The following is a 14,482-nucleotide window of genomic DNA, read 5'->3' on the forward strand; positions in this document are numbered from 1 at the left end:
TCCTTTACTACTCTCTTTATTTCTTCCAATTCCTCCCACCCAAATGGGACCTGGGTTCTTCTCTACTCCTCCCACCATGAACAACGTTGCTATCACCACTGTACACAACATGATTTCTAGCAGCCCCTTAGTGCTGCTTTTATCTCTGCCTCCTTCCATTCCACACTTCCTCCAGCACCACCTCGCTCCTTGCCAACACCCTATTCTTATCCTGTACTGCTGTGCCGTTATTCCCATCACTCACTCCTCGTTTCCACTGACACGTCTGCACTGTACGCTGTCTCGCTCATGACTGAACCTTGCTAGTAAAGTATCACATTCATATTTTCTGCGTCCCTTGATTTTCGCAGAACACATGCTAAATTACATTGTACATGTATTACAAAATAAGGTACCATCTTAGCACTAATATGTACGCAATCTGGCTAGTGAGAAATGCTGAATCACCAACTGCTGCCACATAACCTGCAACACTACACAGGAATAAAACCCTGTTATGAAAAATGATCCACAAAGCCTTAATAACCTTAATCTTCCAAAGCTTATACAAACTCATAACTATATACCGTACAACCACGACCACTTGGTAGAACAACTGTACATATCAATCCTGACACTCTCAATTTATCCCCTAAGTAATGAGTGTGCACTTACATATGCTACTCGAAGTTGAGGTTAGATACCCTCGTGCCTCGTTAACATTTGACGATAACGAAGTACAAGTTCATGGTCAGAGACCACGGTAAATACACGCTCACAATATGAAGTTGACTAGCTTAACAATTCGCAGCACAATTCAGTAGACATTGCAGTAACACTGAAGTCAATCAGATGTCCCAGTCAAGAGTCAATGCAAGCCACAAGCCTCAAAGACAATCTCACTCCTGATGAACCAGCCAATAAATAAACTATTCCAGTCACATGGTTCTCCCACTGGTCATAACTTCTACCCTTGCAGTTTTCTCCATCCGAGCTAATCATGACATTGCATTCTCATCGCATGTGGCACGCTGTTTCAAAATACTGATGCAAAACACTGAAATACTGATGCCATGAAAAATATTGGTTGATCTGCATCATGTTGGACAAACCAACCTCTTACACAACTTTCCTTATACAGTACTTAGCTCTCTTGCCTAACAAAGATTCCCAACTTTTGGTGCCACAAAATGTCACCAATTTAATATAGTGTTCTTACAATGAAATAAATAATGCTTATAATACTTTCATAACATATGTGGGCGTAAATAATACCATAATTACAAAATTATCACATGGGGTTAAGATTCTGTGCAGTTACAAATATCACTCACACCAGGCCAAAGAATTTTCTTTATAAAAGCAACCACAATGTAACTAGCTTCCCATCTGACACTAGTCTCATATCATATGTTGTAGGTACATTAATGAATTCACAAGATGTATTTATATTTTTTCAAGAAAGCTTATTAAATGGTCATTATACTTTGCATAGTTGGAGGAAAATTACCTTTTTAACTGTTTACAGCTTTTTCTAGTACCTGGACATTAGCAATTTTATTAACTGACATTTTTTCTTCCAAATCTAGTGGGGAGACAAGTAATCATACTTCCTGCCTGAAAGTTTATTTGCCAAGAACCTGTGTATTTCTTCTTTTCCACCAGTTAAAAGCATGTGATCACCCTTTAAAATAATGACCCCATTGCTGCTAAACTTTGGATGTTTCAACACTGTATGGGATTTTTTTAAAAAAATTTACATTGCACCAGCACAGAAAATAGGTTTTATGGCGACCATGGGATAGGATAGGGCTAGGAGTGGGGAGGAAGTGACCATGGTCTTGATTAAGGTACATTTGCCTGGTGTGAAAATGGGAAACCATGGAAAACCATCTTCAGGTCTGCTGAAAGTGGGATTTGAACCCAGCATCTCCTGAATGCAAGCTGACAGCTACATGACCTGAACCACGCAGCCACTCACTTGGTAACACTGTATGTATGTCATAGACCTACTTTATCATTCATTTATGGTTCTGCATATAGCAAAAGAAACTGACATTAAGCTACAGATAACTCACCTAGTGAAAACTCCACCAGCTAGACCAAACATTGTATCATTTGCCCTCTTGAGAACCTCTTCCTCAGTTGAGAATGTGAGAAAAGACAACACAGCTCCAAACACTTCTTCTTGGACAACACGCATGCCATCATGACAGTTGGCTAGTACACATGGAGATAAATAGTAGCCTCCATCCAAGGGAGAGGGAAGGTGGATTCTTTCTCCACCACACATCACCTTTGCACCCTAAAAGAAAGTCCAAAGTACCATACTATACATTCAGGTGCAATTACTTCTTAATTGTTGTTGTTGGAATTAATGGCCTGGATTGTAAATATTTCTTCCAAATTTTTACCATGAGATTACAAGAAATCCAATTTAGATCTGATACTCATAGTCATAGATTTGTAGTATATCTCAGCTTTGTCAATATATTTGAACATTAAACTAAACAGTTCTCAAGAATAAAATTATTACATTAATGTGGTTCTATTATATAAATAATGAACTTATATTGAAACAGAGTAGTCAGTTTATATCCCTCAAAAAGTAATATTAGCTTGCCAAAGAGGCCTTTTTTTTTTTGCAGGGTGATTTTGAGGCTTTGTGCGCTCTAATAATTCTTAGAGCTATGATGAAGAGCCACTTAGCAAAACACTTCTTTACATTCTTAAGCAATATTGTATTCCAACAGTTTCCTAGTAAATGCAATTACAGTAGCTTTTTCAGAAATCTACCCTCTGTCCCACAAATTTACAATGAACTGACTGACAGTTGTCTGAAGATGATAAACTCAGAGTATGCAGTAACTTTGTAGTATGGCCAGGCATCCCTGCTACGGTAATGGAGCAGGCCGTACACCCAGCAACTCCATGCCAAGTGCTACGTGGCGGTAAATAACTCTGCTCATTAAAGGGATCAATGGCTTCGGATGGATGGGTCCCTCTAGGTGGGGTGATGGTCCCCTGGGTGGAGGAAATGCCCCTAAAATCCATAAAGCAGCATCTGTATCCCAGGTTAGTGGCGGCTGTGGCTCCTAGGGCAGCAACAGTTAAGACAATGTCTGCGGCGGATGATCGTATATATGACAATGGCAGAGACTCCACTACGTGCGTAAATAGGCAATGGTAAACCACTTTCGTATATTACAGTATTACCAAGAAAACTGCATGGAATATAACTGAAGTCAGTTACGATGATGTAGTGCCGGGAGATGTGACCCTCAGGTTGGAAGGACTCGATATGCTAGTGAGGAAGAGCCTCGGATCCTTCATATTTCTGGTGATGCTAATGCTGCTGATGCTGCCATTCAGGAAAAGATAACCCAAAGTTGTAAGGACAGATTAAATGTAGGCACATGGAATGTGCAGAGTATGCATCAAGGTAAATTAGAAATTGTGAAAAATGAGATGACTCTCTTGAATGTTGATATCGTAGGAATTACGGAGTTACGATGGACTGAAATTAGTGATTTCAAATTAGAAAAACACATAATATATTACTCAGGACATGAGGAACAGAAAGAACACAGTGTGGCTTTTGTAATCAACCAGAAAAGCTGCTAGAACTGTTCTGGGTTACATCATAAGTGATCGAGTGATGTCCATAAGATTCCAAGGGCAACCTCTCAATATGACCATAATACTGGTGAAAAGGGTTGGATCAACAAACTGAGAATGGATTATTGGCACCAACAAGATTATACACTCCAACGGTGTGTAGTCTTGTTTATTCTTGTTCATGAAGTCACTCCAATCTGAAAACTGAATTGTACATGCGTCGTAAAATTGAATTGTTTCTTTTGTTTTTAACACGTTTAGCCATGCCTGTTAAGACAACCTTCTAAATAATGATTATGTAAAATGACCGAGAAGCTAGATTTTAGTCGTCCAAACAAGTTTGATGGCTCAAATTATCACTAAAGTTGTTTTCAAATAATTTTGTACATTCTGCACGTAACAACCATATGACAATGAACACAAGAGTTGAAGCAAAGCCTGCAGCTGAAGGAAATGATCAAAAGGAATGGATGAAAAATGAGGCAATTATGATGTTTATTCTTACATATGCGTTGTACTACTAACAGATTTAATCAAATTACTGTACTGGAAAGCACGATTCATTTATTTGCAGAAAACTGAATCTATAAAAGCGCATGAAAAGTTCCACAAATGTCAAACAAAATACAATGAAACCATGGCACAACTGATTGCAAACATTGAACATTTAGCAGAAAACTAAAGGATACTGGTGAAACTATCAGTGACACAGCAATCATGGCAAAAACTTTCAGTACACTACCTATGAAGTACAAGAACTTTTGACAAGCATGTCTATTGTTTGCTCTGGAAAATCAAATGCTAGAAAATTTAACTGCTCAATTAATCAGTGAAGAAGGAAGTTTTGCTATGACTGAGCAATCTTGAAAACGTTTTAATGCCTGGAAATTCACAGAAGCAGCCTAAATCATCGTCACTTCTCCAATAGAGAAAACAATCAGAAAATCCAAATCCTATTAGGTCTCAATGATTCAAAGTTAACTTTTTTTTTTTTTTTTTGGAAACAGCCACGTTGCAGGTTACTGCAAGCTCAAGAAAAAACAAAAGTCAACCAAAGTCAAAAATAATTTTCTGCTTTTCATCCCAAATTTTCCAGACCAATGGACAATATAAGCAATGTCAAGTAAAACCAGGCACAGCTGCTGTTACCAGTAATCATGCTCATATTGGTCCATACTGACTACATAACTTGAGGGAAAAAAAAAAAAAATTAACCACCTAATCAATACACAATAGACCGAGCTCGATAGCTACAGTCACTTAAGTGCGGCCAGTATCCAGTATTCAGGAGATAGTAGGTTCGAACCCCACTGTCGGCAGCCCTGAAAATGGTTTTCCGTGGTTTCCCATTTTCACACCAGGCAAATGCTGGGGCTGTACCATAATTAAGGCCACAGCCACTTCCTTCCGATTCCTAGCCCTTCCCTGTCCCATCGTCGCCATAAGACCTATCTGTGTCGGTGCGATGTAAAGCAACTAGCAAAAAAATAAAAAATACATAATATAATATGAAAAAGATTATTTATCTAAGAAATGTGAACATGTTTTGGCTTTTGAAGCCATGGTCAGCATACAAACACTTAAATAAGATTAATAGCACATAAATAAACACATCTGAAAGGAAATCATGAATGTAGTGATCAAGAGCCAAAACATGTCCACGTTTGTTAGATAAATAATCTTTTTAGATTATATTGTGTATTGATTAGATGGTTAATCTATTTTTTTTTTCCTCAAACAGCTGCTGTTCTTGAAATACTGCAACTCTTCCTGTTTTGGGAAAAAGAGATAATAAAATTTGGCAAATGGTTAGAGCTGATTGGTATGAGTCAGTAATTACTAATATTCTCTTTGTACAAGAATTTAAAATAAATTTGTTTTCCGAAAGCATTATGACTAAACAAGTTTGATTAATTACTATTATTTTGCAATTGGCTTTACGTTGCACTGACACAGATAGGTCTTATGGCGACGATGGGACAGGCATGAGCTAGGAGTGGAAAGGAAGCGGCCGTAGCCTTAAGTAAGGTACAGCCCCAGCATTTGCCTGGTGTGAAAATGGGAACCTACAGAAAACCATCTTCAGGCCTGCCAACAGTGGGGTTCAAACTCACTATCTCCCGGATGCAAGCTCACAGCTGCGCACCCGTAACTGCAACTTGCCTGGTGGTTAATTATTAAAGGAAGGTCAGTTGATTATTGAAAGTGACAATCCTGCTGACATCCTTAATGATGATGATGATGATGCCTGCTGTTTAAAAGGACTTAACATCTAGGTCATTGGCCCCTAATGGTACGAAATGTAATGAAATTTAAAAGTTCAAAATCATCCACTGACCAGAATAAAAAATGTGATGAAGAATGAATGGATGAATATGAATTTAAAACAATCAGTGGATCCGACCCATAAACTATCATAAACAATAGTATTACTGACCAAAGTACCACTTCTAAAGCACGATCCTGAATCGAGGATGCTTGTTGTCTAAAAGGGTCCAAAATCTAGGTCAACGGCCCCTCATAATGGTACTTATCGCTAGTAAAGTAGAACCATGGTATTTGTCATGTTGCTGTGCTAACCAAAAGTTGCATAGACTCACGGTGTTCCACACATTATGGTACTACTCACAGGTAACGCAGACCTACGGTGTTTCTCACATAATGGCACCACTCATAGGCAACGCAAACCCATGGTGTTCCTAAACTAGGTGTACTAATCACAGGCACCGGTATTCCCGTGGTGTTACTCATATAGTGGGCACTAATCACAGGCAACACAGAACCACGGTGTCATTCATATAGTGGTACTAATCACAGGCAACGCCCAGATTCGTGGTGTTTCTCATGTTGTGTCCTCCCCGGGACATGAACTCAGGATGGCAACTCCCTCCGAAAATCGAACCAGAAGGAACGGAACATAGGAGGAATCGCTGTAACCTGATATGTTAGGGTTAACAGGCATAAGAAGCTGAAACTCAGTACTCATAGACAAGTACGGTTAGGTATAGGAAAAAAAAAAAAAGAAAAGGAAATTGTAATATAATTTATAATTCACATAATTGAGAATTGTAGTTGAAGAGTAATATTTCAACTCATTAGGAAATCTTGAGCAAGACAAGTCGTCACAGCTAGAGTCACAACCACGAGGATATGAGTCATGTTGACGCAGTACATAGGTCAGACTGCTACCAATATAGAGACGCACAGGAAATATACAGAGGATTTGGGTCTCTGATTGGTTGAAAGCATGGAAGTTGCTATGGTATATCAGATAGAATATTCCACAAGCTTCGAGAATGACTGGGTGGGGTCAGTGAGCCTACATACAGCTCAGTAAAACCCTGCTTGGGGCCTTCTGTAGATATTCGCGAAGCAGTGTAGCCAGGACCCTTGGCAGTCGACAGGGCAATTATGCAATAATAGTAATAATAAGAGTTTGCATACTTCGTAGCCAAGTACGACGGCTTTCTGGACGACTTCTAGCTCAAGACTCATCATATTAGAGTCATAACGTCTGTACATATTTCACTTGAAAATAGTAAATTCATCGTCGGAGTCTACTTCACTAGTTATCCTTCTTCTCTGCACCTTAGCTGAAACTTCCCAACCCTAACGTTCCAACCGTTCAGGAACGATCCAAGCTAACAATCAACTGACCTGAAATTCTCCTACAAGGTCCAAATCTTGTCACGACACTCAGAATGGTACTAACCATGGGTACTGGAAACCCACAGTGAACCACTCTCTACTCCTAGTCATCACAACCCTATTGTGTACCTAATATAGTGGTACTAATCGCAAGTAAAGGCGACCCATGGTGTTCCCTGCGTGATGGTACTAATCACAAGTAGTTTCACGGTTCTAATACAATCGTCCCTCGGTCGCCCTTTACGATAGGCAGGGGATACCATTGGAGTCCACCCAGCTTTTGCTCCCGTAAAGCAAAGTTGGTCTGAAAACAGACATGTAAAGATAGTTTCGTCAGGGAGCTGACTTCCTTCTTACAGAACACTGCTGATCGCAACTGCGAGCTCACTGCATTAGCTTTACTACACCTTGATTCAATCTCACTTATTATATTACCATCCTGGGAGGACACACAACCTAAATACTTGAAATTAACTACCTGTTCCAGCTTTGTATCACCAATCTGACATTCAATTCTGTTGAATTTCTTACCTACTAACATCAATTTAGTCTTCAAAAGGCTAATTTTCATACCATACTCATTACACATATTTTCAGTTCCAAGATATTAGACTGCAGGCTTTCAGCACAATCTGCCATTAAGACCAAGTCGTCAGCATAGGCCAGACTGCTTACTATATTTCCACCTAACTGAATCCCTCCCTGCCACTTTATATATTTCAGCAGATGATCCATGTAAACAATGAACAGCCAAGGTGAAAGATTTCAGCCTTGTTTAACCCCTGTAAGTACCCTGAACCAAGAACTCATTCTACCATCAATTTTCACTGCAGCCCAATTGTCAACATAAATGCCTTATTTGATTTCAATAATATACCCTTAATTCCATAGTCCCCCAGTATGGTGAACATCTTTTCCCTCTGTACCCTGTCATATGCTTTCTCTAGATCTATGAAATATAAACACAACCGTCTATTCCTCTCGTAGCATTTTTAAATTACCTGGCGCATACTGAAAATCTGATCCTGACAGCCCCTCTGTGGTCTGAATCCACACTGGTTTTCATCCAACTTCCTCTCAACCACTGATCGCACCCTCCTTTCCAAGGTGCCAGTGAATACTTTGGCTAGTATACTAATCAATGAGATACCTCTATATTTGTTCCAATCCTTCCTGTTCCGTTACTTATAGATAAGTGCAATTACTGCTTTTGTCCAATCTAAAGGTACCTTACTTACACTCCATGCTAATCTTACTACTCTATGAAGCCATTTCATCCCTGCCTTCCCACTATACTTCACCATTCAGGTCTAATTTCATATATTCCTGTTGCTTTATGACAATGGAGTTTATTTCCCACCTTTTCCACTTCCATACGCGTAATTTCACCAACATGATTTTCCTCCTCCCCATGAGCTTGGTTGTTCGCGACACCACCAGGAAGATTTCCTTTTACGTTGATCTGAAGTTCAAAATATTCCCTCCACCTCTCCAGTGATTCCGTGGGATCTATTATGAGTTCACCTGAATTACACAAAATACAGTTCATTTGCTTTTTCCCTCCCTTCCTAAAATTCTTTATGACTGTCCAGGAAGGTTTACCTGTTGGCTGACCTAGCCTTTCCAGGTTGTTACCAAAATCCTCTTTTTGGATTCAACAACTATTTGCTTCACTCTGTGTCTTTCATCTACGTACAATTCCCTGTCTGCATCGGCCCTCGTTTGGAGCCATTTCTGATAAGTCTTCTTTTTATGTTTACAAGCTGCTCTCACTTCATCATTCCACCAAGATGTTCGCTTTTTCCCATCTTTATACACAGTTGTTCCTAGGCATTCCCTTGCCTTTTCAACTATAGCATCCCTGTATGCCACCCATTCTCTTTCTATATCCTGAGCCTGTTTACTGTCTACTGTTCGAAACTTCTCACTAATCATATTCATGTACTTCTTTCTAATTTCCGCATCCTGGTGATTTTCTACCCTTATTCATTTGCAGACAGATTTTACTATCTCTATCCTAGGCCTAGAGATGCTCAGTTCACTACAGATCAGATAGGGGTGTGTATCATCGAAAAATCCCCGTTAAATACGTACATTCGTAACAGACTTCCTGAATTCAAAGTACGTTAAGATATAGTCTATTATGGATCTGGTACCCCTAGCCCTCCATGTGCATCGGTGAATAGCCTTATGCTTGAATAATGTGTTCGTAACTGCTAAACCCATACTAGCATAGAAGCCGAGCAAACGCTTCCCATTCCCATTAGCTTCCATATCTTCCCCACATTTACCAATCACCCTTTCATATCCTTCAGTTCTATTTCCAACTCTTGCATTGAAATCGCCCATAAGCACTATCCTCTCCTTGTTGTTGACCCTGACCACGATCTAACTCAATGCTCCATAAAACTTGTCAACTTCATCCTCATCTGCACCCTCACATGGTGAATACACTGAGACAATTCTCGTCCTAACTTCCTCCAACTGCCAAACCTACCCACATCATTCACTCATTTACGTGCCTAAAGGCCGGTCTGCACTGATTAACATTTAATAACAACATGTTAAATGTTAACTGGTGACACCATCAACATGTTAACTGTTAAATACTGTTCTATGTAACATTGTGTCCACACTTATAAACATGTTAAGCTTGACTTTGCCAGTCTAAGTGGCTCAGACAGTTGAGGTGCTGGCCTTCGGACCCCAACTTGGCAGGTTCGATTCTGGCTCAGTCCGGTGGTAACTGAAGGTGCTCAAATACATCAGCCTCGTGTCGGTGGATTTACAGGCACATAAAAGAATACCTCCGGGACAACATTCCAGCACCTTGGTGTCTCCGAAAAACCATGAAAGTAGTTGGTGGGACGCTTTGTTTATATACAGGCAGTTCATCATATCGGTTTGTGGTAACAAATTCTGGTGGTGTCTTTTATTTTCAAACAAGAACAATTGACGTGGATTGAGAGGATTTCACCTTTGTTATTACAACTGCTGCTTCTTACAAGATTTTGAGAATGAAGGAAAGGAGAATGTGGGTAAGACAATATCTCAGTAAAAGGCACAATGTGGATGATATTCTGAATGAGCTAAAAGTAGAAGGCAGGTTTGGATTTAAAAACTTTCTGAGAATATCTGGGCATGATTTTAATGTAGTTTTGGAAAAAAATACTTCCTGCTATAAGAAAGGAAGTCATACAGTTATGAGCAGCTATTCCACCTCACCTGCATCTTGGGATAACTCTGCGTTTCTGCACAGTATAAACTTTATGACAGAATTAATGGGAATTAGATGAAGTCTTGGGTAAGGAGTACAAGATGAAAATAAATAATTCCAAAACAAAAGTAATGGAGTGCAGTCGAACTAAGGCAGGTGACGCAGTAAATATTAAATTAGGAAATGAAGTCTTAAAGGAAGTAGATGAATATTGTTATTTGGGTAGTAAAATAACTAATGATGGCAGAAGTAACGAGGACATAAAATGCAGATTAGCACAGGCAAGGAAGAGCTTTCTTAAGGAAAGAAATTTGCTCTCTTCAAACATTGATATAGGAATTAGAAAGATGTTTTTGAAGACTTTCGTGTGGAGTGTGGCATTGTATGGAAGTGAAACATGGACGATAACTAGCTCAGAAAGAACAAGAATAGAAACTTTTGAAATGTGGTGTTACAGAAGAATGCTGAAAGTGAGATGGATAGATCGAATCACAAATGAAGAGATACTGAATCGAATTGGCGAGAGGAGATTGATTTGGCTAAATTTGATGAGAAGAAGAGATAGAATGATAGGACACATCTTAAGACACCTAGGACTTGTTCAGTTGGTTTTTGAAGGAAGTGTAGGTGGTAAGAATTGTAGGGGTAGACCAAGGTATGAATATGACAAGCAGATTAGAACAGATGTAGGATGCAGTAGTTACGTAGAAATGAAAAGGTTAGCACAGGATAGGGTGGCATGGAAAGCTGCATCAAACCAGTCTATGGACTGATGACTCAAACAACAACAGCCCTCCTATAATCCTTTTGATCTGGTACCACAGTATTACCATTGAAATTTGTGGAACTGAACCTTCTTGCCAAGGTGTTGACTAACATTATTTAAAAGTGATCCCAAAACACAAACTATTCATATTTTGTATTTGAATTTTGTATTTGAAATGTATTTGAATATTTTCGATGAGAATTGTATGCTGGGTGTGGGTCTGTCTGCTGCTGCTGCTGCGCTCTCCCTTAGCAATCCTATATTGCGTTGCCAGTACTCTAATTCTCTGCGCATCCTGCACGCGCATATTTCCCTGGCATGTGTAAGCAAATGGTGTGTGTTCGGGGGCAGAAGTGATGATAAGGTTGTGGGCTGTAAGCATGGAGGCTGACTCTGCTCTGCGCTCGCGGTACGCCGTAAAATCAAATAATATGATGGACAATGGATAAGTGCAACTATCCTTCTGGGTTTATTCCCCGAAGAGTTTTGTTTTTGGTTCTTCATAACTAATACATCCTCCAGTTTTTTTTATTATGGATTGAACTGTGTGATACTCTCATAGCCTCGTGGTCATAAGTACTATATCTGGATTGGATATCTCGACCAAATCATCAAGATTATTTTGAGAGCTTCTTCGCGCTCGCCTTTCTATGGAGTTTGATCTTCCTTTTCAAGGGGTGGATTTGTGTCTGGTATACGAAAGGTTTGAAAACCGCGTCTTTGATCTTTCTGGGAACTAACATTCGCTTGGCCACTAATGATTACCGAGTTCTAAAAAAACTACTCAATGTGTATTTTCAACATTATAACGTTTTGATGAAGCTAATGGTTTTGATGTTATAGTTAAAGTTGTATTCTCAACTACATTATGATTATTTTATTAGGAATTCGCCTTACCATATTTGGTAGGGTTTTAACTGTTTAATGTGAGGTAACCTAGCGAAGGAGTTTTCACAAGGACAGGTGGTGGGATCTTTTTCCCTGTTCCTTACTTTGGTTTAGTTTATTTTCCATTTAATGTTTATATTGGGAGTTTTCTCCTCTGTTTTTCTTCCGTCTATATCTTATTTGCACTGTTGAGCTCCCGCCTTGTGATTGGGCCAACTGAGCTGAGATGGCTTTGGTCCGTCACCTTGGTGATGATTATTGTTTTTGCGTTGTGATGAGGTTAGTATTGATTGGATACCTTGGTATTACTGATCTAGTTGTGTTTCAATCTGGATGAATTATCCTTTTGTCTATTTCTATTCAGTACCTTGGTGTAGTTATCACCTACTGTATTTGATTTTATTCCCTCCTGCTGTTGTGTGACTATTATTTTAAACTACTCTTACCCCGTTATGTGGAAATAGTTCCCCAATGGGTTAAGTTTTACTAATCTTAAAGATGTAAAACTAGTATATCCTACCGAAATTCTAAAAATGGTTTATGAAAGGGATAAAAAAAAAAAAAGACTGAATGCTACTGAATATGCAAGACTGAGGTCTATGGAATTTGAGTAAATTGTTAAAGAAGTTGTAAGTATTTGTCTAAAATCTTTTGTGAGGATTGGCCGAATCATGCACAGGTATTTGTCAACTATTTTATAAACTAGCTCTTGCTCTGAGGATGTTCGGTTTTAACTATTATCTAAAACATTTGCAATACAATTTCTTTGATTATTTAAATAGTATGGTGCTGTTATTTTCTTGGGGTAGTTACTCAGATTTCTATACAGTGACAGAGTTCCACGGGTTTGTTATCACCTGCACTGTTTATGGCAAGTTCTTGTTTTAATTTTCTTGTTGTGGTGCATTCTTGGTGATGTGCGCTTCCACACTTGACTGTGTTTTATACTGGCAGTCTGGGTGAGTTGGGGAGATTGCACGACTGTGTCAACTTCGTCCACTCCCGTCCCCAACTTCCGACTTTTCTGAACTTTTTGCAATTCTCGACTGTACTGGGAGCAGAGGGAGGGTTTTTTTTCAATGTACTTGTGGGAGCAATTATAGATAATTTTGAGTTCTTGGAAAGTGTCGGCTTTCCTCGCTTTATGTCGATATTCGATGAGATATCCCACAAAGAAGGCCTTTCTGTAATATCATTAAATAAGTCCAGAGTGATCTCCTTGCTTCACTCCATTTATGATTACAAATTTTAGTATAGTGCAGAGAGAATGACACACGTGTGCGTACTGTATTTGTAGCTTGTAACTATAATCCTACTTCTTGGCTTTTTCACGAGAAGCAGGCTGTTTAAGCTATCTGTTGACATGGAAACAGCACGGAAGTTGCAGAAGCTGTGTCGACATCTCATGAACAACGAAGTTGCAGAAGCTGTGCTGATATCTCACGAGCAATGAATTAACTTGTCAAGTTTTCCACTTGGAGCGGAAAACACGCCATGTTAAAAGTGTTAACCTCAACATTCTGAGTTAACATGCAAAGTCAATGGGAAGATGCAATGACAACATACATGTCAATTCTAACATGTTCAATTTAAATTTAACATATTGGTGTTAAAATGTTAATCAGTGGAGACCAGCCTTAATAGAAACTATGTTGCGTGCAATAGTATTCCTGATATTATTCCCCACACTCTGCCTTTCCTTTCTAACACCCGTCAAGTACACTTTATCATCTCCTATCTTTTCCTCGTTATCTCCCCTTGCCCAAATATTACTTACTCCTAGCACATCCAGATGCTTCCTCTTTCCTGACTCGGCCAGTTCTACTTTCCTTTCTTCCATAAGTCCCAATAATATTCATAGCCCCCCATTGAATTCCATTTGGTTCGCCAAGTTGTTTCCAAGTAGCTCCACGCCTGTCAAATGGGGGTGGGACTCAGTTACTCCCATAGGTCCGAGGCTTGCTTAAAATGTTCTGAGCTCGGTAAATTCATGAACCAGGATGCTACCCTACTTACACATAGTCCAAGTGAGGATCTCTCGTCTAACGGGTTAGGGACCACGATGGATTATATAGTCCTAGCTGTCTGAGAACAAGGAGGGCCATGACTCAGAATATGTCCGAGATACCCACTCCCATTCCATAGAAACTGGTATCCCGACTCTCAGGACCACTTACTAGGCTACTCAGTTGTTGCCCACGGTTCATGAACTAGGATGTGACTACAGTAACCCACACCATGAACCATTTCAATGTCTCTGTCTTCAAAAAAATTGTTGACTATTGGATGTGTGGCATGGTCCACGATCTTGTTGAAAAACTTTTTCACCATGTGGAGAGAGTTTTTGTAGCTCAAACACTACCCTC

The 14,482-nt window shown here is 39.4% G+C and overlaps 1 protein-coding gene across 1 annotated transcript in view; it reads right to left on the reverse strand.

The window, feature by feature from the left end:
- Positions 1–14,482, reverse strand: part of LOC136857994 (4-trimethylaminobutyraldehyde dehydrogenase) — a 168,016-nt gene that overhangs the window by 17,993 nt on the left and 135,541 nt on the right. The window contains exon 9 of the mRNA XM_067137164.2: positions 2,058–2,284. Coding sequence (XP_066993265.1) covers positions 2,058–2,284 — 227 coding nt within the window. The remainder of the gene's footprint in view (positions 1–2,057; positions 2,285–14,482) is intronic.

This window comes from Anabrus simplex, chromosome 1 (assembly GCF_040414725.1).
Source record: "Anabrus simplex isolate iqAnaSimp1 chromosome 1, ASM4041472v1, whole genome shotgun sequence".
NCBI lineage: Eukaryota > Metazoa > Arthropoda > Insecta > Orthoptera > Tettigoniidae > Anabrus > Anabrus simplex.